At 43.9% G+C, this 27,385-nt stretch overlaps 1 protein-coding gene across 1 annotated transcript in view; it reads right to left on the minus strand.

Moving 5' to 3' along the window:
- Nucleotides 1–26,108: 26,108 nt before the first annotated feature.
- DOK7 (docking protein 7) overlaps nucleotides 26,109–27,385 on the minus strand; it is a 105,041-nt gene continuing 103,764 nt past the window's right edge. The window contains 1 exon segment of the mRNA XM_032788641.2: nucleotides 26,109–26,338. Within this exon segment, the coding sequence (XP_032644532.2) occupies nucleotides 26,202–26,338 (137 nt within the window). The 3' untranslated portion in view covers nucleotides 26,109–26,201.

The following is a 27,385-nucleotide window of genomic DNA, read 5'->3' on the forward strand; positions in this document are numbered from 1 at the left end:
GTCCATTTGTTTTATATGTGCTACAGCTCAGTTCTGTAGAACCTATATTTTGATTTCCAACCAAGTCAGCTAAGTGCTTTCATCTGCTGAGACAGATGAACTGAGCACCATGCAGTTCACTCTCTGTGGCTCTTTCAGATAACTTAAAAATGAAGTTTAGTCAGCTCTGCTAAATAGCACTTCTTGGAAAGAGAATCAGTTTGTCCTGATTTCTAGTTGCCAGCTACACTGTTTTCCGGAGTGCTGTTAATGGCTCCTCACTATTCTCCATCCCAGAGGTGGCTGTGTTACCATAATAGTGTATGTGATTGTGCAGTGAGGATGTAGAAAGACAAGCCATTGCAATATACAACTGAAACACTATATGCTATCTCCTGTGGCCTTTGCTACTCTGTTGGTGGAGTAAGTGGTAAACTTTTGTACCATGCACCCATTTGGCATTGTAACACCGACAGACTCCTGGTTGTCGGTGGGTGGGATCAAACCGGGGACCGCTGGAGCTTAGTGCATAAGCCTCTACTGCAGGAACTAAAAGCCAGCTGGCTCTTAGCTAAGGCTGTGGAGCAGACATATTTTATCTCTCTCACTAAGTGGTCTTGGAGCTATTAGATGGGACAGAACATCACATCCAGAAGGTGTGTGGGTTACACTTGCAGACTTGTTTTATAGCTTGCATTTTGTATAGCCCACTTTATTGTCCACTGAGAAAAGAATTGCATCCAATGTCCAGAACATAAAGCAGCAAAGGTGTGGAATAAAAAATATACACCAAAAGATTTAGGAAATCCCAGTGTTTAGAGCCAAGAGTAGCTTTTCTCTGAATCAGATTATCAAGCCTCAGTTGGATTACACAGAATGAGATGACTGTAAATTGATGTCTACTTTAGCCAAGTTGTAGTATTATGGTGAGAATGGGCAGTAGCTGGTCCTAGTGATTAAAAGCTTTTCCAGAGAGAGAAGGTTAGGTGGTATCTTATCGCACAAAAAGGCAGAAATAATAGTGGTACCTCAGTGTAGAGGCTGCAACATGTGCATGCTGACAATAATTAGAACACAATTCCCTGGCATATTCCTGAAATTGAATGTTCATTTATGTACTTGCCCAAACTGACAGCAATACTGCATGTAGTGATAGGGTTCCCATGCTGTGGTACAACTGGTTGGAAGTGGCATGTCAAAAAAATCTCTCGGGGGCGGGGGGGGGGTGTCAATTTCTAGCAAACAGTAGTCACATGCTCTTCAGCAAGCCAGGAACCAAAATGCTTCCTGTCCTGGCTGCTTTGAGCCCTTATGATAAATAACACACACCAACCAAGTCAGCATGGTAGTAGTCTATAGCCCTGGGCTGTGGCTATGCAGATGGTTGCTGTACTCTCAGCGGTGGCACACAGGTGCCTGGCTCTCTGCTAGCCGTTAGCTTGCACTGTTCAAATTACTTGAGAGGGGAAGTTCCAGATCATCCCAGAGGAGCAACTCTCACCCAAAAAAAAAGACACATGCATAAGACTATGAATGGGGCATAAACCACCTGTTGGGGAAGGCTAGCCCCCCCCCAGCCCCATCCCTTCTGCTTGCGGCCCCCCCACTCCACCCTCCTGCCCTGCCAGAGCCCTGAGCTCCCCCCTGCAGCCGGAGGAGCCTCCACCCTAACCAACCCACCCCAGGCCCCGTCACTGGCCAGCCTGCCTTAACCCCAGCCCCAGCCCACTTCAGGAAAGAGGAGCAGCCTGACCTGGGGTCATGTGGAAAGAGCAGGAGTGGGAAGGAGCATGGGGTAGGGCCATGCCCAGCTGAGTGGGGAAACTTAACCCATGCATACAATGGCCAATTCCAAGCTGTTGCAAAGCCTCTAGTCACAAGGAACTGAGGGACCAAACAACAACCTCCACAGCTGCTGCAGCCCAGGCTTTCCCTATGTACTTCCTGTCCTTCAGAAGTTGCTGCCAGGCACAGCAGGTGCATAGCTAAGTTGAAAAGTCTGGCAGCAGAGGTCAGTGGCTAAAAGGCTGGCCACAGGCTGCAGGAGAGCCTACCAGCTGGCTGCAATTTGAGTGGCTCCCCAGAAAAGGGTGACCTTGTGCAGTTTATCCAGTGTTTGTGGTGACTGTGGACCCTGGCCTGGGAGAGGGGTGGAGCTGATAAGGCACAAGATGACTTTGTCACTGAAGCTGCCAGCCACCCCACTAAACGCCTCACCTCCAACTCGCCCTGCTGAGCCCTCTGCCTTTACATAGGCTAGCCTTATGGAAAACTTGTATTTTGGTACCCAGTCCCCCCTCCACCCCCCACCCCCACCCCCAGGCACAGTCTCAGCCCCTACTACTCCTGGCCGCCATGCGTGCCACCCAATTGCCCCAGGCCACTGTGGGCTCACCAGGTTTAAGGATGGCCCTGTTCCTGGGGGGCACAGAAGGCTGTTGAGGGGGGCAAGCAAAAGCTGTGCATCACCATTCACCCCCCTGTTTCCACCAGGAGGAAGCGCAAAGAAGTCTGGGCACACCTCCCTCACACGTGACACTCCCCTGCCAGCACCAAATAGTCGCTGTGTATACATAAGAACGGCCATTTTGGTTCGCAAACTGTGGCATGGGACTGCAAAGTGAGATATGGGGTCATCAGGGCTGGCAGACTTGCTGGTGCCTGAGACTGAAGCCTGAGCCCCACTGCCTGGGCCCAAAGCCCAAGGGCTTCATCCCTGGGTGGCAGGGCTCAGGTTACAACCTTCCCACCCCCGGGGCTGAAGCCCTTGGGCATTATCTTTTACACACACACACACACACACAGCAGTGGGACTCAGGCTTTGCCTTTGCCCCACTCCCCACCCCACCCCAGAGCGGGGGCGGGGGCAGGGCTCTCTCAGGCCAGCACAGGCTTTGGTTCCCCTCGCCTGGGGTCATGTAGTAGTGTTTGTTGTCAGAAGAGGGTCACAGTGCAATGAAGTTTGAGAACCCCTGGGTCAGACCAACGGTCCATCTAGCCCAGTATCCTGTCTTCCAAGAGTGGCCAATGCCAGGTGACTACACCAGCAGCGTGCATGTCTGCGCTGCCACATGGCACCATCTGCCCAGACTATGACATCCCATGTGGTTGCCCGGATGGCCCACCTCTAAGCCCAGTCCTGCCATTACACATACCTACCAGACCCACCCCCCCTACCCCCGCCTCTTTTGCACACATCCAGGAACATAAGAATGGCAGTACTGAGTCAGACCAGTGTAGGGTGGCCAACTTTCCAGTTGCAGAAAACTAACCTCCTCCGCTTCCCCGCTCATGCCCCACCCCTTTTCTGAGACTCCTCTCACACCATTCCCCCTCCCTCCATCACTAACACTCCCCCACCCTTGCTGATTTTCACCAGGCTGGGCAGGGGTTGGGGTACAGGAAGGAGTGAGGGCTCCAGCGTGGGACCAGAAATGAATGGTTCAGGGTATGGCGGGGGTTCCAGGCTGGGGCAGGGGGTTGGGGGGGGAGTGAGGGCTTTGGCTATGGATGTTCGGTTTGAAGTGTAGGAGAGTGTATGGGCTCTGGGAGGGACTTTGGGTGTGAGAGAAGGCTCAGGCCTTGGACGGGGGTTGGTGCTGGAGGACTGGTGCCGGGTGTGGACTCTGGGAGGGAGTTTGAGTGCAGGAGGGGGCTCAGGGCTGGGACCAGGTGTGGAGTTGCAAGAGGGAGTTTGGAGCATGGGCTCTGGATGGTGCTTATCTCAGGGGGCTCCTGGAAGTAGCTGGCATTTGGTGCCATCTCCTAAGTGGAGGCACAACCAGCCATCTCTGTGTGCTACCCCCATCTGCAGGTGCCACCCCTGCAGCTCTCATTGGCTGTAATTCCCAGCCAATGAGAGCTGCAGATCCAGTGCACAGGACAGGGCCAGTGCACGGACCCCCACTGGCCATGCCTCTGCCTAGGAGTCAGAGAGAAAAGACAGCCACTTCCAGGCGCTGCATGGAGCCAGGGCAGGCAGGGAGCCTGCCTTAGCCCCGCTGCGCTGCTGACTAGACATTTAATGGCACAGTCCCATCAAAAACCAGAGGCCTGGCAACCCAAGACCAGTGATCATAGCCGCCGATTCCGTGGGTGCTCTGCACCCACTGGCAGCCAAGCATCCCACCACAGTTCACCTCACTTCACCTCCGCTCCTGAGTGCGCTTTATCCCCGCTTCTCCACCCAGCACTTGCTGCCGTGAAACAGCTGTTTCATGGCATAACAAGCTTGGGGAGGAGTGGGAACATGGCATGCTTGGGGGAGGAGGCGGGGCGCTGGGGTGGGGCTTGGGGAAGGTGTCCAATGGGGCGGGCGGCGGAGTGGGGTTGGGACTTTGGGGAAAAGGTTGGATGGGAGTGTGGCGATTGGGTGGGAGGGGGTTGGCAGAGGTGGAGTCAGGCAGGGCAGGGGGTGGGGGGGCAAGCACCCACCGGCGCCAGGAGAAGTTGGCACCTATGCCAGTGGTTCAGCTAGGCCAGTATCCTGTTTGCTGCCAATGACCAATGCCAGGTGCTTAGGAGGGAATGAACAAATAATCCTCAAGTGCGCCATTCCCAGCTTCTAGCAAACAAAGGCTAGAGACTCCATCTCTGCCCATCCTGGCTAATAGCCATTAATGGACCTCTCCGCCATGAACTTACCTAGTTCTTTTTTAACCCTGTTATAGTCTTGGCCTTCACAACATCCTCTGGGAAAGAGTTCCACAGGCTGACTGTGTGCTGTGTAAAGAACTACTACTTTTTGTTTGTTTTAAACCTGCTGCCTATTAATTTCATGTGGTGATCCTGAGGACTTGTGTTATGTGAAGAGGTAACTAACACGTCCTTATTTACTTTCTCCATACTAGTCATGATTTTATAGACCTGAATCATATCCCTCCTTAGTCTCTTTTCCAAACTGAAATGGTCTAGTCTTATTAATCGTTCCTTATATGGAAGCTGTTTTGTTGCCCTTTTCTGTAACTTTTCCAATTTCAATAGCTCTTTTTTTAGATGGGGCTAATAGATCGCCATGCAGTATTCAAGCTCTGGGTGTACCCTGGATTTATATAGTGAGCGTGACTTTATATTTTCAGTCTTATTATCTAGCCCTTTATTCCCAACATACTGCATACATCTTCCATTCTCATTAATGCACTGGGGTGGGAAGGTTGGTTTGTTTTCTCTGAGAGCTGCTCACAATATTCTGTATTTTTCTCAGTTTAAATTTTGTCAAAGGAAAGCAGCATGAGCTTTGTTCAATCATAACCCAGAGCTGAATTAGCAGAAACTGCAAGCTAATTAGGCAAGTTAAAAAGGCAAGCCCATGAACATAATTCAGTCACCCACTATATCACAACATCACTTATGACATATTTGTTTCATGTAGTTTGAGTAACCCAAAAGCCTTAGAGCAGGGGGTTGGACTAGATGATCTCCTGACGGCTCTTCCAACCCTGATATTCTATGATTCTAAGAATGGCTGCTTCACTGCGCATCTCCTGTGATTTACTGAGATCCCTGAGATGTTGACGAAGGCTGGCCTAATTGAACATTTTAGGCAGTTCTTTTACTACAATCTGGAAATAAGTGTTGTCTAAGGCCTATAATAAATGTACAGAAAATTTGCATGTGGCTTCAGTCTGCATTTTTCCTAAGCAAGTGGTCACTGAACCAAGACAATTTGGGAAACACTGGACTAATGACCAGTGCATACTTGAAGCTCAAAGGAGAATTCATATGAAAAAGTATGTTTGAATAGGAGCCTCTGGGTGACAAAGCTGTTATTTTTCACCTTTCTTGTCCTTTGTTAATCCATACACTTATCTGATTTTTGTGTCATTATTCAGATTGTCGACAGGTTACGCCTGGGGGAATTCTGTGTCACTGCTCAGGGACCAGAGGTGAAAGTAAGCGGGTACAGGCTGGTACGGAGGACCGGTAAGAAAAGGAGACTGCTTGAGGGAGGGAGAAGCCTGCCCCCTGCATAAGAATAGTTTAAACTCAGCTGTTCCCTGAGTGGTTCAGCCCTCGGGGTTAGGAGTGGTTTCTGGCATCCTTGTTAATTTCACTCACAGTAGCTGGGGGGAGTGGGGAGAGTGTGTTTGACCATGGCAGGGGCAGTCCTTGTCTACCCCCGGGATGAGGGGATCTTGTCTCCAATACTAATATACACAACAAATACAAGCATTTGGCTGCACCGCTTAAATCCAGAGCTAATAAAAGCAGGTGGAAGGGGAAAACTCACTGTCACATTGGTTTCTCGTCTCCTCCCTCCCCCTCCTCCAGCCAGGCTGCAGACAAGGCTCTGCATTCCTCCCTCTCCCCCCACAGGGGTTCTCCTCTAGGCTCTAGCTTACAGTAGGGACACTGGCTGAGATGCCTGCTGCTGCTGCCTGCATAATAACAGTTTAAACTCAGCTGTTCCCTGCGCAGTTCAGCCCCCGGGGTTAGAAGCCGTTTCTGGCATCCTTGTTAATTTCACTCCCAGTTGTTGTTGGTGGGGAGGGGAGGAGGGTGTGTGACCATGGCAGGGGCAGTTCTTTTCTGCTCCCGGGATGAGGGGAATCTCCTATATACAAAAAACACAATCAAAATCTGGAACCATTTCCAAATTCAAATCTATCCCATTCCCTCCCCAGCAGAGGATCATGGTTGTGATGTCCCAACTGCTTGCAGATCCTCTTTGAAACGTTACTGAAACACAGGGAACACCTGAGTTTAAACTGTTTTTATACAGGAGGCAGGCTTCTCCCTCCCTCAGCCAGTCTCCCTGCTGGAAGCTAGAGGGAAGCCTCTGCAGCTGCTGCTCAGTGCCAGGCAGGGAGAAAGCGTGAAGCCTAGTGTCGGCAGCCTGGCTGGAGGAGGAGGGAAGACACGGAGAAAAATGTGACACTGAGTTTTCACTTTTTCAGGCTTATTCCAATAGTAAAGTTTTATTACAGGCAGTGCTGGTAGTAGTAATAGTAGCTTTATTTTCTCTATCTATGTCGTGCAATGGGAGGGATCCCTGAAGTACGTAGGAGAGCTGGGTTGCTTGCGATTGGATCATATGGGTAAGAAATGTAAATTACTTTCACCCTTGCTCAAACCTCAGGGCTCCCAGCCGCCTCTGCAGCTGGTAGCTCGGGGGGCGTGATTTAAAGGGCCCAGCTCCTAGCTTCACCTGAATCCCTGAGCCCTTTAAATCCTGATTTAAAAGCCCTGGGATTAAAAGGCCCCATCTCTTCTGCTAGAGGCCACGCCTCTTCCGGTTGAGGCCCCTTCCCCTCTGCAGGACTCTGGAGTACCAGCAAGTCCTTTAAGTTATTTTCACCCGTGTCAGGCACAGAATTCATGTCCCTCCACAGATTTTTTTTTCTCTGCAGAAAATACATTCTGCTGGAATAGCACTGCAGTTACACCTTTTGCCCACCAGGAGCTGCTGTGGCACCAGAAAAGAGGGCAGCCAGTTCCACTGTAGCAGCCGATAGGGAGGAGAAGCTACGTTCCTCACAGCATCCTGCCTGTGGGCACCAGGTGAGGAGGCATGGGATATGAGGACAGGAGCGGACACATGGGATATGTGGGGGTGAGGTCACAGACTGGGGTTCAGAAGGGCCACTGGCGGGGAAATACAGGGGCAAGTTCTGAATGGGAGTGGAGGTGCAGGGACACTGGGGGGGCAGTAAAAGGGCCACATGGGGACAGGGCTGGGGTGGCTGAGTGGGGGGTGCAGGGACACATGAGGACAGATGGGAAGGGGTCCATGGGCTGCATGGGGCAGGGAGAAGGGGTTCAAGGACACATGGGAATGGGGGGAGGAGGGGTGGCTGACTGAGGGTGCAGGGACATATGGGGACAGGGCAGATATTCCTGACTGGTTGGAAGAGACTAGGGTCACCCACGATCTGCATGTGGGAGGTTCCCCAACCCCCTAAGAATTCTTTCCCCCCCGCCACCAGAAAAAACAAACCTATTCCATACTTCTCCCACCCATACCCAACAACCCTCCAGGTTCACTCCCAGGGTCCTTCCCAGCAATTATTTCCCTGTCCCTCAGCTCCTCCATTACCCCTTACTCCCCCAAGCCTTTGCACTGCTTCGGAGGGGTGTAGGAAATATGTTTCTGTGTTATAGTTTAAATGAATTATTACTCAAAGTTCTGCATTAATATGCCTAGTATGGAATCTATTTGTTAAAAAACATTTCCTGAGACTTTTTTGCTGACTGTATTGTTACAGATAGACTTGTTGACAGGTATTTTGAGATACCAAAATAATTAAAACTGGTGTGATTATATTGTGTTATTTTGACAAATAAAATAGGCATAACTTTAAAATACTGTGCACAGAATTTTTAGGTTTTTGGTGCAGAATTCTCCCAGGAGTGCTAGTTGCAGTGCATTGGGGGGAAACAACTTAAAATGCCACTGGAGAGAGTAGAGTGTGTTGTGTATGGTATAAGAAAGTGATCTGAATCCTTTTCAGCTTTCTGCATAGTCTGATCAAAGTTGGGACGCTTATATGAAATAAACTTGTCACTGGTTTCACATAGGGCAGATTTTATTTATTGGGCACAGGTTGGGGGAGAGGGGAGGAAATAGCACACAATCCTTTAAATATAAGAAAAAAAACAAAATAAATCAGGATACTTAAAATAAACCAGGTAAGTCAATGGGCCTGCTTGCATGCTTGCATTTAAGCACACGCTTAATGCTTTGCCGGACTAAGGCTTCGGTACGCTGGACAATGTCATCACACATGATGCCTCCCGAAAGGCACAAATCTACCCTTGTGGGGTTTCTCTTCAAATTAAAAAAAAGAAAATCGCTCATTCTCTAGCATGGTCCCCCCCAGCATAACTAAGCCTTAAAACAATTGAGCTACTTTACATGAAAATATCTGCAAGTATTACACGGTCAGTTCTAAAGCTGTTTTAAAAATATAAATGTCCCCCATGCTGTTTACTTAAGACAGAAGAAATAAATAAAATGGGCATAAAATAAAACTCAATATGTTATAGCTCACTTTTGAATACAAATAGAATAGTTTGTACATTAGAAAACAGGAAAGTTGCAGTTTAGCTACAAGAGACGTAGACTGCATTTTATAGTATACAGTACCTCATTGTAACAAACAACATCAAGACTCAGAATCAACATTCCCCATTATAAATTATATAGTTAACATCTATTTCAAGACACTCATGCACTGATCATTGGGGAATAGCTTATTTATCTGTAGAAAAATATGTATATTTGTTTATTTGCTTAATACCAATAGATAGGAAATAAAACATTCATTAAAATCGGTCTTTGTCACACAAGAACATACCTATAAATAGCCACATCAAAATGTGCTATTCCTAGTAAATATTTCAAGTGTGAGCCATATTCAGTACAGTAGCTCTTGTAAACCAAATGCACGCCCCCATTAATATCCATATCTATAATAGATCGGTCTCATATATGCAAATCTGTGTATATATTATTTACAGGTCATTCCAACCCATCACAAATGCACAACCACCTATCCCAATAGGAAAAAATTACCACAGATTAATGCTTAACATTCAAACATATAATTTTATGACAGACATATTAAAGTAGAACATAGACATATTGTTCCTTCATCAGTTTGCTTACCAGAAACCTGCAGAGGTTAGTTTAAATACAATTCTAACAGTCTAAACTCAAAACGATGATCAGGGGTGGCCTAAAATGACTCTAAACCTGCTGACTCCTCCCAGGGAACTACAAGCACTCACTTTGAAATAAATCTTTGCATTAAAAAAGTAATGTTCTGCAGTTATGTTTCCATGCTAATCAAGTTTACAGGATATATTTAAATGATTGATTTTCAACAGAGATGGGTCAGCACTCGAACAGATCCAGATCCAAATTTCACATCTTGGACCTCAACCCTGTAATGTTACTGAACCAGAATACCAAATCCAAACACCTCCAAATGTGAGTGGAGTGCAGCTTCTAATCCAAACCCCTAACCAAATTCTATAGGTAAGGCCCATCTCTAGCTTTTAAGCCATGCAGGATCTAAAATGCTTCAGATCCAATCAAGATGAAAATAGCCTTCACAGATGTTGGCCCATGAAATTGCTTCTTGAACTCACATTTGCTCCATTTCAAAGGCCGGACAGAGAGAGCAGGAAAGGGGACCACTATTTGTTACAAGAGGCCCCTTTCATAGCAAGAGTCTAAAAACCAAAGGTGGAGATCCTCCCAATCCAGCAGCAGATCATTGACAGAGAGGAAAACAGGTGAAATCGGTCCTGCCCTTCATCCACCTGCTCCCACCAATTTCCAAGGCTTGGTTTTTTTTAAGTCCAATCAGCTGGAGTCTGGTCCAGGATCTGGTATTTTCCCTCGTTTTATAGGAGAGAGAGCACTAGGGCTGGCAGCAACTCCTATGACAGAAGATAGGGTCTTCTCTAACCAGGAAGAATGTACAGCCACAATGCTGGAGTTTGGCAGGAGGTTTAGTTCTTTCTCCAGACTGACAACCACCGCTGAATAGCTTCTGAGCCAGCATCCATGGCCTGCTTAACCTGGCATGACTAGGAAGGCCATGGCCATTTTCAAGATCAATCTGTACCAAACTCAGATCCAGTCTGACTGAAAGCCATATTCCAGCAGTTTGAATAACTTCAGCTCAACTAAATATGCACTGAAACACTCAAGTTACTCTGCTCTAAGCCAAACAAGTAAAATCTATAATCTATACAAAAGGCATGTGTCATAGCTGATGCTTATCCTAGTCTCAGTTTGGTGCGATTCTGACAACCTTCATCCTGGTTAATTATTTCGGATCTTGCCAGATATTGACCATTTTTCATGTGTGGAGTGTATGGAGACCCAAAACAGGTTAGACCTAAACAGACATCTTTTATTCTGGCACAGGTTCACATAGACAACTAAGTAGCCCCCAAATTGAAACATTTCCTCACATATCCACCCCACCCCAATGGAGCATGCTCAGTACAGCATTAGCGCTTCTAACAGTTAATAGCTATTCTCACACTGGGCACCAGGTGGCAATAAGCATAAGAAAAATACCTACAACATTACACTCCTTCTCCTTTAAATTATTAGTAATAAACTTACAACAACAAAACAAAACATCCTAAGTAAGAGGCTGAGGTAGACTATCCTAATCCTCAAGCAATTACAAGGGATTATTCTGCTCTGTAGTAGAATTGTTTTACTATTACCAGTCCAGTCTGTCTCTAGGTTTGGGAGATCTTCTGGAATGGTGCATGGAAAGACCCGTGGTCCTTGATCCATAGCAGGTGCAGAAAGGTTTTCTGATAATACAATCATCTCTGCAGGCTTAACTTCCAAGTCTGCTGTAGTCATTGGCATGGGGGCCTCACCAATCTCACTATTTCTGGATGTAGCAGTTGGATAGTTTAATGACTCCGTAATACCTGGTACCTCAACATCTGAATAAGAAGCCTCTATAGGTAACTCCTCATGGTAGTGCAGATGAATCTGTTTGTAATATCTATGAATATGCCTCACATTTGGTAACTGAGTCACTGTCATAGTATTAATCCTCAATTTGAACATTAGAGTTCAAATATGAAGTACTAGCATGAAGTTCTCTAAGCTTAATCTCCAGCTTAGATCTGATAGGCTGCCACCAGATCAGGAATTGCTAGGGCCTGATCCCCCCTTTTCTGCTCTCTGTGTCCCCAACCTCCTTGCGGGGATCACCCAGATTCCAAATCCTTGGATGCTAAAAGCAGGGGAGAAAACCTTCCCCCCTCTTCCCAGGCTTGCTCTTGGTCTAGCCTGCAAGTATCAGAACCGGTTTCTCTGTTCCCAAGAGATAAGCATTCTCTGCCCTCAGGACAATTGAGATGCAAATACCAACAGCTTGCTTTGCCTTTCCCCGTGCCTGCCTTCCCGTGAGGGAGACAGGTACCTGATACAGAGTTCCTTTCTCTGCCTACTAGAAAAGAAACTTTCACAAGGTTTAAAAAGAAAACTTTATAGAAAAAAAAGAAGGAAAATATAAACAATAATCTTGCATAGAAACTCATACAGGCTCTTGCTTATAAAAATATGAAGAAAACTCTGATTTAATAAGATAGCCGATTAAACCAGTCCAACCAATCCACATACATGTAAATACAACCCAAACTCCTCATAGCCGAATTGCTTTGGGGTTCCTTATACTCACAGATGGTAGGAGAACTTGAGATAAATGCAGTTAGGAGAAAGCTTGTTAACTCACAGCCGAGAAAACAAAAGACCGAGTATACAAATTCCCGCTCTGACTTTAAACAATCCAGTTCTCTGATTGTCCTCTGGTCAGGTGTTTGGTTACCCTTTCCAGTAAAAGAACTTAACTTACCTTACCTACTACTTATGACAACCCTCCCCAAATCACCGAGAGTAGAAGTTTCACGGAGTGATTTCTACCTAGAACTCTAAACTAAACAGAGTAACAACACATGCACATAGAAATAAAAGCATGCAAAGTACAAGACTCAACATCTTCAGGCAAGACGCACTTTAGCGCAGCATGGTTAGTTTGTAGCTGGAATCGTCGTCCCCAAACGTATGGGCGTAGCTTTTCCGGGCGTTCACAATGGCATAGCATTCCTTTTCACTGACTGACCAGTATCGGAAGGCCACCACCTGGCAAAATTGTCTGTTAGGGCCTGGTACACCTGCTTTAGCTGTGGTGTTACCTAGAGCCATTGCTTCTGGCATCAGGTAGCCAAGTCCACGAAAAATCAGTACGTTACTGCTTTCCCTGGTGTCTTTGTCGGAAAAGGACCCGAATATCCACACTGCACTGCTGAAATGGGACCTCAATGATGGGGAGTGGCTGGAGAGGGGCCCGGACCAGATTCTTGAGGCTTTGCCACTGTTGGCAACACTCACAGACTGGACATACTGGGCAACTCCTTGCCCATCCCTCCGTAGAAGGATTCTTCAACCTGTCTTTGGGTTTTGTTTACCCAGCATGCCATGGGAAGATCATGGGCTAAGCTTAAGAGCTTCCCCCTGTACTTAGTTGGAACCAACCACCGTTTTGTGCGGTGCTTCTTTCCTGGCGTCACCAGAAGAATTTCCTTGTATAAGTCCTTGGTGTATACCAAACCGGGATCGGTCAGAAGAGCTGCAGAGCGGTGGGTTGCTCCGTGGCTTCCGCCGGCTTTGAGGCTGTCATCTGCTTCCTGCTCAGTTGGAACTTGTCCTCTCTGAACGCTGGGGACACCAGTTCTTCTCAGACTGGGATTGGCTTGGTCCCTTTGGAAGAGATGTAGCATGATGGGGTTGTTTTTGTAGCTGGTGTACTGCTGTCCGCTGGTTTGCACCTGGTGGTATTGTCAGGCCTGCCTGAGCGCTTCTTGGTATATGGTTGTTGGTTGCTTCTGCCAGTTCAGGCTCGTTGGTCCTTCTTGGCGTTGGGATTTGAAGAGGTGCTTGCCACTTGCTTTGCGGTTGCGGGTTCTGTTCCCGTTTCCGAGGTCTGGACTGGAGTGTGCTGGCTGGTTCAGCCGTTGACATCGGGATCCGGGTCCACTACCAGTCTGGTTCTGGTCGCACAGACAGGTTGTCTGTGTCCATCACCTGCTTTATAGTTGGGAAATTTCCCAGTGTGTTGAACCCAACTGGTTGTACGGAGGTTAGGAGTGGTTGGAGCCTTTGCCTACGCCGCCACCTTGCCGCTCATGCTTTCTCTGTTTGTCCTCTCTTCTTTCTTGTTGGTGTTTATGCTCCTCTGGAGTTCTATCTGTCTTCTGTGGGCTGCCTCCTCTTCTTGTAGTTCTTTTAGATCAGCCGTTTGGCTCTTGTCTCTTCTGTGAGTTGCATCCTGGGCTCTTGTTTTGGCCCTTAATTAGTTCCAGTGTCTTCCTAATGTTTATTTCGTTGTCTAGGGTTGTTGCGGCTGCTTTCTTTTTTCTGCTCATCTTTGGAAATCATGGTTACTTTTTCTTGTGTTGGAGTGCCCTCTGGTGTTTGTTGGCTGAATTTGCCGGCTTTCTGTCTCTCTCTGAGATTTGCCTAGCACTGCTTGACTTGCTGTAGCTCTGTTGATTGGTTTCAATGCCTAACAAAGAGAACTGTATCACCTGTGTGCGTTTGCTGGCTGGGATAGTTGACTCGCAAAGGGAGTGCTATTGTTTCACCAACGACCGTTAATGGGTTTCTTAATGACTTGCTACAAAGCAAGCTGCTAAGAGCAAGCAGGGGAAAAAAATGCAAGTGCTAACAGCAAGCAGGAAGAAATTCTTTCTCCTCTAGCACTTTAAAACCCAATCCCTCCTCACTGCTAATCCCTAGCAGGAAAAAAGATTAATGTAGCTTGCTTCTGGATTTATACATCCCACCACTGCTCACCATGTCATAGTATTAATCCTCAATTTGAACATTAGAGTTCAAATATGAAGTACTAGCATAAGAAGTTTTCTCTAGCTTAATCCAGCTTAAGATCTGATAGGCTGCCACCAGATCAGGAATTGCTAGGACTGATCCCCCTTTTCTCTCTCTGGTTCCAACCCTCCTTGCGGGGACCCCAGATTCCAAATCCCTGGATGCTAAAAGCAGGGAGAAAACCCTTCCCCCTCCTTCCCGGCTTGCCTCTTGGTCTAGCCTGCAAGTATCAAGAAACCGGTTTCCTGCTTCCCAAGATAAGTGTTCTCTGCCCTCAGGACAATTGAGAGATGCAAAATACCAACAGCTGGCTTTGCCTTTCCTCGTGCTGCCTTCCCGTGAGGGAGAAGGTACCTGATACAGAGGTTTCACTTTTCTGCTGCCTTACTAGAAAAAGAAACTTTCACAAGGTTTAAAAAGAAACTTTATAGAAAAAAAGAAAGAACATATAAAACATAATCTTGCATTAAGAAACTCAATTACAGGCTCTTGCTTATAAGAAAATATGAAGAAACAGCTGATTTAAAAGATAGCCCCGATTAAACCAGTCCAACCAATCCACATACATGTAAATACAACCAAAGCTCTTCATAGCTGATTGCTTTGGGGTTCCTTTGTACTCACAGATGTGTAGGAGAAACTTGGAATAAGATGCAGTTAGGAGAAAGCTTGTTAACTCACAGCCGCGAAACAAAAAAGACCCAAGTAACAAATTCCCCCGCCCCTGACTTTAAACAATCCAGTTCTCTGATTGGTCCTCTGGTCAGGTGTTTGGTTACCCTTTCCAGGTAAAAGAAACTTAACCCTTACCTTACCTATCTACTTATGACAGTCACCCAACAAGAAACTGGTCTCATATGTACTATGATGCAATCTGCTAACCAGCAAGGGCCATTGCAAAAATTAAGACCATTAGGTTCAATACCTACACCGCATGTTCTTGGTGATGCTTTTACATCGTAATACAACTTCTGTGCTGCCTGCCTTTCCTTCACTGTAACAGCTTCATCAAGGTGTAGAGAGTCCAAATGAGTTCTTAGTTTCTTTCCCATTAAGAGTTCTGCAGGTGATTTTCCTGTTGTGCCTCGTGGTGTCATGTGATACTGGAACAGAAGCCTGGCCAGCTTGGCTTATGTGCTACCATATGCCATCTTCTTCATACCCTCTTTTATGTTTTGCACTGCCCTCTCTACTGGCCCATTTGGAGAAGGGTGGCATGGTGCAGTTCTAATGTGTTCAAGGCTGACTTTTTCTAATAAATTCCTGAAATCCAGCACCAGTGAACCGGGCACCATTGTCACTCACCACTAGCTCAAGCACTCCAAAAATGGAAGAGGTAAGTCAAAGTTTATCAATTGTAGTCTCAGCTGTAGACAAGGGCATTACGTGTGCCTCACTCCATTTTTAATGAGGATCAGTTATTATTAAAAACAAATTTTCCCCATAAATGGACCAGCATAGTCTACATGAAGCCTCATCCAGGATCACTGAAGCCACTCCCATGGGTACAAAGGAACTTTCAGTGGAGAATGGCAGCTGGCTTGGCAAACCACACACTCAATAGCCTGATCCTTTCCCAGTCATCATAGATTACTGCACGCAAGCTTCATGTGTAAAATGCCAGGATGCACTTCATGTAATGACTTTAGCACCACCAGTCTACTTACTAGAGCTACGATCATGCGGGACCCTAATAATAGGCACCCATCCTGGACACAAAGACTCTTTTCGGGAATAATGAGATTGGAGCTCTGCGATTACCATCTCTGTCCAGCCATTTGTAACCATTCTCTGTACTCGAGACAATAATGGGTCTCTCTCTTTTTAGCTGTGCGGCATTGATAAGTACTTCAATAAGGAGGATGGTTTCTGCAGGCTGGGGTGCTTTCAGTGGGTTATCCCATAAAGGAAGTTGTCTCAGAGCATCTGCATGATCCAGTACTTTTCCAGGTTTTTAATCAGACTCGTAGTCATTAGCTGATAAGAGAAGAACCCCTATCTGAATTCTGGCAAATGCCACAGAAGGTACAGGTGTGCTCCCACCAAACAGACTGTTCAGTAGTTTATGGTCTGAATGTATAACAAAATGCCTGCCACATAGATAAGAGTGGAACTTCTTTATCCCAAAAACCATGGCTAGCACTTCCTGTTCTAATTGGGAATGATATTTTTCTGTTGGAGCTAGTGACCTTTGTGCCTAACTGATGGGCTGCTCAGATCCATCTCACATTCAGTGCTAGTACCGCTTCCACTCCCATGTGATTAGGCATCACATGACAGTACTAGTTCTTTCTGGCTATCAGAATGAACTAAAAGATGTGATAACTTTAGCAATTTCTTTGCTTCTGCAAAATCTATTCTTTGTTTTTAATCCCAGGAGGATTTTATCCTTTTCTGTAACAGTTTGTGAAATAGAGCCAATAAAGATGCCAGGCTGGATTAAAAAATTACTAAAATAGTTTAGCAGGCCTAGAAAGGATTTAAATTCAGAATTTGGTGATGTTGCCTCAGTAATGGCCCTTACCTTCTCCTCTACTGCAAGTAAGCTAGTTGCAGCAATTTTGTGTCCCAGGTAAATGACTTCAGCAGCCCGAAAAATACACTCAAGAGAAGATGCATACCTGTGTCAGCCAGTTTTTTTCAGGACCAGTTAAAGTTTTGTAAATGCTCTGATTCAGATCCCCTGTAATCAAGATATCATTAGGATATACATAGACATGTGGCATGGCTTGAAATAAAATTGTTCATTGCCCTTTGAAAAATACCCAAAGTTGCTGACACTAGAAATAGGAGGCAGTTGTAATGAAACAACCCTTTAGGAGTATTGATCATTACACAGGGTTTAGATCTGTTGTCCAGTAGGATCCAGAGGTACACATTATTTAAATCAATTTTTGTGAAAGTTCCCCCCCCCCCCCAGATAAGGTGGCATACATGTCTTCTATCCTGGGGAGCAGACACGTAGCTAGCACAGTTGACCTTGTAGACTTCATTCCAGTATCTGATTTCACTCCTGGAACAAAAGGAGCAGCCCAGTCTGAGAATTGGACAGGCTCAATACCACCAGCGGCTTGTAATCAATCCACTTCTTGGTCTACCTTAGGGCACATGGCATAGGAAACTGGCCTTGACTTAAAGAAACATGGTTTAGCATCTGGATGCATGTAAATTCTACCAGTAACTCCTTTCCGAGTACCAAGACCCTCACTGAACAGCTCCAACTGTGTTTCAAGAAGTGCTTGTATGCTTAATGTGTGAACATGGTTGATGTCTGCCCAGTTAAGTTTTACCCCTTTGCCAGTCCCAAAAGTTGTGTATTGTCCCTTGGCCACAACTGGTGATAAGAATCCTCATTGATTACAGAGAGAGAGAAGTTCCTGTATCCATCTCCACGGTTGGTCTTTGTCCATTAATTGTAACATCCATTCACGGTGGCTTTTCCCTTTAGGTTTTGCTAGTAACATTAAACATGGAATATATTAAGTCCTCAGCTTCTGGCTCTTTCCTGTGACCTACATTTTCCCTTCCACTTGTCCATTTTTTACAGCACACTTTTGCAAGATGACCTGTTTCCGGCAAACCTGGCATTCTGTTTCTCCCCACATCTAAAGCAATAGTGTGTGTTCTTAAGGAGATACCTCTGTGTGCTTAAAGATTCATTTGCTTGGTGTGGAATACTGGGCAATCTGTGCATGGGTGCCCATGACTCTTACGCTATCTGCGTGCTGGTTAGTGCTTCCCTGTAAATCCAAAGCCTGCTGCGCATCTACTTCCATGCCGTGTGCTATTTCCAGAGGTGTTTTTAAAATCTAAGGTGCATTCTGCCCACAAATGTCTCTGAATTCTTGCATCATTGGTACCACAAATAGGTCTATCCTGCAGCATGGCAATTAATATAGCTCCAAAATCACAGCGCTCTCATAAATGATGCAGTTCTGCTACCAAAACTGCCAAGGACATTCCAGGTTGTTGGGAGAAACTGTTAAATATAAAATGCTGCAAAATCTGTGATGGCATGGAGTTACGATGGTGCATGACAATTTTAACAAGCTCACCAAAGGGCACTGGGCTTTTCTGGTACTGAATCCATTCTTTCTGATCTTTTTCATACTCCTTCATTTTTCCATATACAGCCATTTTTCTTTGCAATTAAAAACAAGGTTTTCACTTACTCATATAGCGTATAAAACTTGCTGGTTGTTGTTTTCAGTCTACCCTCATTGCCAACAGTGTCTGGAGACTCAAAGCCAATTAGAACTGAAAAAGGAGGTCTTTTATTCTGGTAGAGGTTCACATAGACAGCAAAGCAGCATCCATCTTTGATAAACTTCCTCACACACCACCACCACCCTCTGGCGTATGCTCAGTACAGCCTTAGAGCTTCTAACAGTAAATAGCTATTCTCACATTGGCCACCAGCTCGCAATACGCATAACAAAAATACCTATATTATTTTTCCCCTACGAAGAAATGCAGTTTGTATGGCTGCAAAAGATAGTTCTCCCAAGTGATCACCTTACAATTTGAGACGGGCGCTGATTTTCTTTTTCCTTCTCGCAAGAGGCATTCTTATAGCTACTTTTCCTCCTTTTCTTAACTGCCCTATACTTAGAGCTGAAGTCAGAGATTTACAAAAGAACACAAGGGAGTCAGGTGGCCAAATCCCATTGAATTTCAGTTCAAACCAGAGTGATTTACAAGGCTATTTGTATCTTAATAACGGACACTACTTTAAGGGTAAAGAACATGATCTGCACCAAGGATGCTCAAGTATATGTGAATGGGTTAAAAACTTAAAGCTGCATGAGAGTATCAAACATCTAGAGGTTGAGTAACTTGCTAACTTTTCACCAAGATGCAGAGTACTATAGTCTTGTATACAGCAGCGTAGAGAAGAGACAGGAGGAGACACTAACAAATCCAGAGATAGCTTTAGTTAGCCAGCTGGACACAGTGAAAATAAATTGGTTCTCCCCAACTCCCAGAATTAGTAACACGTCCAGTGCTGACTACTGTCATCTGACAGGGAGCAGATTCTCCCACAACACTGCAATAAAGCTGGTGATTTCCAGGAAGATCCCCCCGATCTGCACTAGTGTAAATGATAGGAGAATCAGGTCCAGGCTCTTTATAAGACCTGGCTTGGGCTATGACTTGTGGAATGGACTGCTAACCACTGCACCCATGGGAGTTAGCTGCTGCAGTTAGCCTGAGCTTCATTTATATTTTTATACCTTTTTGACTAATATGGGGTTCTTAAAGCACCCAAGAACTGGCATGGGAATTGTCTACCCTTCTGTTCTAGAGATTCTGCTTCATTCCCAGTGCCTCTGTCCCCTGCTGTCTATCAACATTCTAGTACACTTTCCATTTGACTAGGAGGGCAGAAGGTGCAGTCACCTCAGGTCATTACTGCCTGGCCTTGTCTACAAAGAAATATGGTTTTCTTCCGTAATGGCCCCAAACACTACATCTCACAGGCATGGTTGGGTGGCTCTGGAAATTCCTCTACAACAATACTATAGTATTGGTTTTTTAAGAGGTACCTGATTTCTACTGCACTGCTCTTATTCCTGGTCTCCTCCTTGACAAGATTAAGTGCTGCTCTTGACCACTAGGGCTTTTCAGTCCCTCACTACCAGTCCACCTACCTGCTTGTCAGACTCCCAGTACTAATTCTTAATGTATTTCTAATTTGTGCCTACAGCTTCTAGATCCAGCCTCTTCATAGTAAACATGTGATATGAAAGTCAAATGCAGCCCACAGGGTTCTACTGTCTCCTGTAACAGGGAAATATGGGCCTGCGTACTACACATCTATATGATTCATTGAAAACTCCCTACTAAAGATGAGAATAACTGCAATCTACTACGTTTTGTACAATTTACACTCCTTGCAGATTACCAATATAGCTCACAGTTGGGTAAAGCTGAATGGATACAATAACAGATGCTGGTCTTTTCTGAGGCTTTCACAATATAATATGGTACTGACCAAGAAAGAAATTACTCACACACTTACTAAATCTGCCTTCTGATCTCCCCTTCCCTGTTGCTTATCCCTCAAAGAATTTGTCACTTACTATTTTAATAAAATTCTTATATTGAATACATACATATATGCAATATAACAACAGATTAAAATTCTTCCTTGACTCCCTTTATGCAGAGTAGAATTAAGTGTTTTTTGAAGTTACAGTAAGAAACTAATTAGATCTCCCTTAAACTTTTATTAAAATGCAAGCTTGTTTAGCAGTTAGGGGAGTCTAAGATTTCACACAGCTTTAATAAAAAGTGTATTGTAGTACAATTCACAATGTCCATTAGTTATGTTTCCCTGTGAGACATGTTCTATCCATCCAAAGAAAGTCCAGATAAGGATGTTTTAGTTATCTATGAAATGCTGACCATCAAGAACCCAAAACTTAAAACAACATACTGCTGCCAAAGCTCCATCTTTCAGAAGAAATGCATTAGTGAGGTCATCAACATATGTGATCATTAAAGATCGCATGGCACTTACTGTTAACCCCAGCTACCTGAGCTGACATTTGGCCAGGATGTCATATTCTGCCTACTTAACTACAGCTTCAGCTCAGTACGTATTTCTTCCTTGTTCCTTATCCTAATCCAGGGGTTCTCAAACTGGGGGTCGGGACCCCTCAGGGGGTCATGAGGTGATTATATGGGGGGTTGTGAGCTGTCAGCCTCTACCCCAAACCCCACTTTTTCTCCAGCATTTATAATGGTGTTAAATATATAAAGGGGGTTGCACTCAGAGGCTTACTATGTGAAAGGGGTCACTAGTACAATAGTTTGAGAACCACTGCCCTAATCTGTTGCATAGTATTGCTGGGTAAGGTTAAAGTGATGCTGTGTTGCAATCCACTCTGACTACATTTCAGTTGTGTGTGAAATGATCTGTTTATGGAACAGGTTATGTAGCAACTAGTGATCCTTCTGGATGAAAGATGCTATATAAACGCAAGACTATGGTATTATCTGCAATTCCCTTCCTGCTATGGCCATTTCAGCAAAGGGTAAAGAGGGCTTCCATGGACCAATGAACTGCTTATTTTACTGGACTTCATGCATTTCATGACCTGACAAAACAATGTAAATCAAGGATAAGTCAATATAGTTTGATGGGCTGTACTATTATTAAGTCTTACAGAGAAAAGCATAAGCATTTGCCCAAGCTATTTGCTGAGGAGGATTCCTAGGGTCAGAGTGTCAAAGGTATTTAGGTGCCTAAAGATGCAGATAGACACTAGTGGGGATTTCAAATCCACCTAAGCAAGTTAGGTGCCTACATGCTTTATAAAAGCCCACTAGACGTCTATTTGCATTTTAAGGCAGCTAAATACCCTTACAAATCTTAGCTCCAGTGCTACAGCACTACAATTTAGTTTAGAGAAATTCCTTCTCTCCCCTAAAGGGTCACACAGGACAATGAATGCCACATCTTTGCTTTAAAAAAATGCCATAAAATCCACTGAAGTAGTTATGTTTGAAAGTATCCTACCTGTGTATGACTAGCAAAATGAAAGAGGTATTACACAGAGTACACATAAATGTGTGTGAAACATACCTATACTAGAGATGGACCAAATATTGGCTAGACTACCTGATCTGCCTGACTACCATTATGCGCACAATACTTCACCTGATGACAGGTAGCTAAAGCCAGTTTTCTCTGACTTCATCCCTAGAAGCACTGCTCCATAAATGACCACTTTTGGCATGTGTTGTTACTATGGCACTTCCAGAGTAACATCATCTTTCAGGGATCAGCAGATATAGTGCTGTTTTGCTCTTTGGAGAGTAGGTCACGTGCATGATGAGATCCCACAAGCCCTACAGAAGTCAGTAGGTGTGTGAAGAATGTAGGATCAAGGCCAAAACTTTTCACTTCTCCCAGGACAAATCAGAATGCCAGATTTATCTGAAAAAGGGATTTATTGGTTTTTGGTATTTTGGCCACAGCTCTGAATTGAATGGCAAACTGCAGTCTAGATCTCTCTCTTCTCCTCCCCCACTCCCTTTCTGTTAAGGGTATGTGTGTGTGTACCCCTATAAATGTGTGTGATAGAAGCACTGCTATATTTAACAAAGGTCTGTTCATGGATTTATAGCTTGGCCTTTAACATTTGTCTTAGTCTGGGATTGGGACCAAGGTAGTAGTCTGGAAACTATTTTTTTTTTTTTTTTGGTAATACAACCTGTTGAGAGAAAGAGCTGTTCGGCCTTCACGGAAGTCTAAAAGATAGACACTTCCCATTTTTGTGTGCTCCTGTGCTATAGCTCAGGAAACCTTCTTAAAGTAAGCTTGTGTAGGTCCAGAACGTAAATGAGGCCTGTGTGATAGTTTAAAAACAAAACTAACAACAATCCATTTCTTTAACATAGCCAAGATATTGAGATTTGAACAGCTACTGCTCATCCCCGTACAAAATTTCTCAATATCAGAAAGTCCATATAAACATATTAAAGGTCAAATTCAGCCCAGAACATATGCTTTGTTAAAAACAAGTTTTTATCAACTGAAAGGCCAGTGGAAATGTTTGTGATTTACATGTATTTCCAATTGAAACAGATTTCTCTTTTCAGTAAGTTTACACTGCCATGTTGCATCTGTATTCCAAATTGTACCCCTATCACACTTCTGCATGAGATCCTGACACTGAAATCAGATATAAAAACAGACTGATCGCATACAAAAGTGAAAAATGGTAGTCTGCTTTTCATTGTCCAAGCTATCTGAAAGGCAAAAAGGAAACAAAGAGCATGAATATTGAAAAGTAAAGAAGAGGTTGAAAAATTTCATTTTTCATGCAACCTTATAGAGTGCTATTAGAATACTCAGTAAGGAGGCATCTCTCTCTGGATGGATGACTTTCTTTAGTAATGTGTTGGGTTTTTTTATATATATTTATATATCAAACACACACAGAGACATACATTTTAACCTGACTGTGTGTCTAATATTGTAACTTATTGTTTAAAAGCAGCATCAGATGAAGAATTTGTGGGCTACAAGGTTGTGTCCTCTCTGCCCCCAGATAACCATGTTGCAATGGCTAGTGTTCAAAGAGAGTAATTTGCAGGGAGCAGGAGCATGTAGGGAAATGCGGCCTTTATAAAGGTGTATCTTTCCCTGATAAGGTGTATTCACAATATATTCACCATGATGGACTGTGGTACATTTGAAAGACCACACATATATTGCTTCATCAGAAATATCTGAATGAACTAGTGATAAGAGTCATTTATCCCTAGCTGGGTCAGTGTAGCCAAAATGAGAGTGATGAACTCTATCCAAAGCAGGGAAATCCCACCACCCTTCCCTTCAAATTGTCTATTGTGAGTAGCCTCATGTTGTGTCATGATATTGCAATGATTACAATCCCAATCCTGCATCAGGATTCGCTAATGCACAGTCTGTGTAGGTGCAGAGCTCTACACTAGCAGATCCCAGTACAGAATCAGGGCCTTGGAGGGGTATGACTTTGAATCAGAATATGATAGCTCTGCCCTGTGCTGTTGTGACACAGTATTGCCACTTAAGGTAATGTTGCAATGTATAAAAACCAGCTTAGCATATCCTGACATGAGCAGCGTGATCTTCCCTGTCATGTATATAGCAGCAGTCCTGCCAAGGCGGAGCTTAAGTCCAGACATTGGCCTTTCGTGTCACTAGTATTTATTGCAAGTATTTTAACATCAGCCCTGTGTCAAAAAGTCACCTTTTTCAAAAACAGTGACTAACTACAGAGTGACGCAGTAAAACATAAGAAAACTTTTCGGTAAATAATAGGCATTTTAAGTATTAAATACAAATATTTACATAACTAAGGGCTTGATCCTGCAAGCCCTCCTTAAGAAAATCTCTGATCAACTCCACAGGCAGTCCCATGCAAGGGGAGGAGGGGAGGCTTATAGGATTGGCGCTAACTGAAACAGGTCCCAGGAAGCAGTAGGAGTCCAGGATATCATAGTTCTTTTCAATACAAATTAACAAAATAACTTATAACTGTCCATTCAGGAAAAAAAAGCCATTTTTAAAATTGGGTGAACACATATTTATAAGATAGACCATCATTGTCCCTAAAGAGATAGCACATTAGTATATACCTATATTTCCAGTCCTGCAATTCTAGAATTCTATATGAATGATGACAGTAGCTATTGTCAGCTCTCATATGCTTATTTATTTGCTTAAGAGGTTTGGGGCATTTTTAATGCTAATTGCTAAATGTTAAAAAAAAAAGGAAAAGAAAAGAAATTTTGCCTTCAAATAGACACAAGGGATTAAAGTCAGTGAGTAAAATTCATTTCAGTCCAAAAAATTCACTCACTGATGTTAGTTACTACATGGATCTACAAGCAGAATTGGTTTCTAAGATTCTGACTTAAAATGATATTGTCAAAGTATTTTTCAGTACTTAGAGTATTTGTTTAATTAACTTGTTTCTGATAATCCTTGAAAGCTGAAAACTGGTATGTTACTCATTGCCAACATTTTGTTTTCTCCAGAGTACAAACACTTTGGTTTGTTACTGTAGGTTCTCTGGCACAGACTAAAAAATTTAAATAGCATTTTGTCTCAGGACAAAAACACAAACCACAAAATATTATGCAGACTTACAAATTGATGCAACAAAGAATAGGTCAAGTTTTTGAAGCATACAATGTCACTAACTATGCTAAAGCAAGACATCTCAGAATTATAGCTAAAACTATATTTCTATATTACATCCCATTGTGCCTATGCATTGTAGGGTCTCAAAAGATTGTGTGATCTTATATAGCATTGGTTCTGCAATATTAGGCATAGCATGGAATGAATAAATAGCAGTTTTAGTTTTAACTCTGATGGACTGATTTTGATCCTGGCTTCCTTTTTTGAGGCATGGTTTTAGAGATACAAATGCAGGCCCAGATTTTCAAATGTGACTATTAATTTGGGGTACCTTGATTTTGGACAGCTCAACTCGAGAAACCAGAAGCCTGATTTTCAAGATATTGACCACCCACAACTCTAGTCAAAGTCAGTGGGAGGTTCAGGTACTCAACGCCTCTGAAAATAAAGCTCACGGCTTCTTATTTAAGTTGGGCACCCAAAAACCAAAGCACCTAAAAATAGTGGATTTGGGAAATGTAGGCCTCAAATCTCTGATTTGCAGATACAACTAAACTGTCATAGATATGGCCTGACAGTGGAAACTCTTACACATATCCATAACTTGATGCACAGGAGTAGACCCATTGACTTCAATAGGATTACGCACCTGTGTAAAGTAAAGCACGTGCATAAATGAGCCTGTATTTGAACAAAAATATGCCAGTAGAAACAGGTTTGAAACTCTGAATTTTCTCTTTGGTATTTAAGAAAGATACTTAATATCTGAATATGGTTTTTATGTACTCACATGTACATATATATATATATCTATTTGCACAAATCAATACTGTATGCAAACACACCCACCCACAAACATACATCCTTATTTACACATTCAAAAGTCTTTAAATACAATGCCTCCGATCAGTAATCATTGAGATATGGCACCACGTTCTTCCAGGATTATTGAGTTATAGAAAAAGAAAACTTACATATACTGTATATGGAAAAAGAAGAGAAGTTCTGGACATTACACCCAAAGCTTAACACACACACCATGCTACCAGTTTTCCAATTAGGAATTAGAATATTGGAATGAGTCTGGTATAAATATGATAAACAAGTGCAGCTTTTATAAGAGTATATTTTAAATAATAAATATGTGAATCATTGGAAATTAAAATTAGTACCAAGTTACAGTGAGCAAAATGTTCTTTCCCAAACAGATCACTCCTGGGACCCTTTCTTCTTGTGTTCAAGTTCCTGCAGGCGTTCCTCACGGCATTGAGCGTGCTGAGTTCCCACTTTGTGGGCTGTCTCCGTGGCTGCAATGTCAATCTGTGCATATTTGGTTGATCCACCCCCTGAAAACAAAAAAACAACATACAACTGTACTGTTGACTATAATATCATGCATTCCTGAGAAAGGCTGGTCCAGAGGTTAATGCACTATCCTGGACTGTGGAAGGTCTGGTTCAACTCCTGTCCACTATAGACTTCCACTGTGATGTTGGGAAGTCACTTAGAAACAGATTTTCTAAATGATTTAGATGTTGCTTGGCTGAGGGGAGAAATGTCTCACCACAGACAGACAGCCACCTAGTGGAATTTTCAATCCTGAGTTGGGTGACTCCACGTAATCTAAGCTCCCTGTAGCTGTCCCCTGTGCATGGAGGCAGCTAAGCCCCTAATAAAGGGATATTTCAGAGCCAACAAGCTGAGTGGGGAGCTGCCTCAGCTAGCCAAAAGTGAAATGGCAGGGAGAAGAGAGGGGCTGTGCCACTTTGGGACTTCACCCAGACCAGTAAGTGTCACTGCCTGCCCTGTAACCATGTGCTGTGCAGTTTTGGCTCAGTTCCCTGACACCAGCACCGTGCTCACATCACAATGCCCTCCCCCTGGCTTCCACCAGCCTGGTTGCAGGGCGACACCACAGCCCTTCCAGTCCCACATCGCCCCAAAACCATCTCCCCCCAAGTGTCCAGCCCCTCTTACTGGATACTCACAGAAGTTATTAAAGTTTACTGCCTCCAAAGAGACAGAGCCCACACCAGCCTGTAAGTTTAGCGGAGGACTTCACCCTTCAGTTTAACACACAGCACTGAGATGGTTTAATAATAAACTTATTCTGGTTTTATTATAAACTAACAGATATTTAAGTGATAATATGTAAGAATCGAAGACAAATATAGTTATAAATAAAACAAAATGTGCTTTCTGGTGGCTAAAACAATTTCAACCACGGTGGCTTTGATTTAAATCAAATTTATTTAAAATCACTAGTCAGGAAGACTAGATTTAACCATGGATTTCTACATAAAAGTGCATTCTTCACAACTCAGAGATAGATGTAGGTTTCATTTTTAGAAGGTATACTATATATTTTAAAGTGCTTTATTTTGCAAACTTTT

The sequence above is a fragment of the Chelonoidis abingdonii genome, chromosome 5, assembly GCF_003597395.2.
Source record: "Chelonoidis abingdonii isolate Lonesome George chromosome 5, CheloAbing_2.0, whole genome shotgun sequence".
Classification (NCBI taxonomy): Eukaryota; Metazoa; Chordata; order Testudines; family Testudinidae; genus Chelonoidis; species Chelonoidis abingdonii.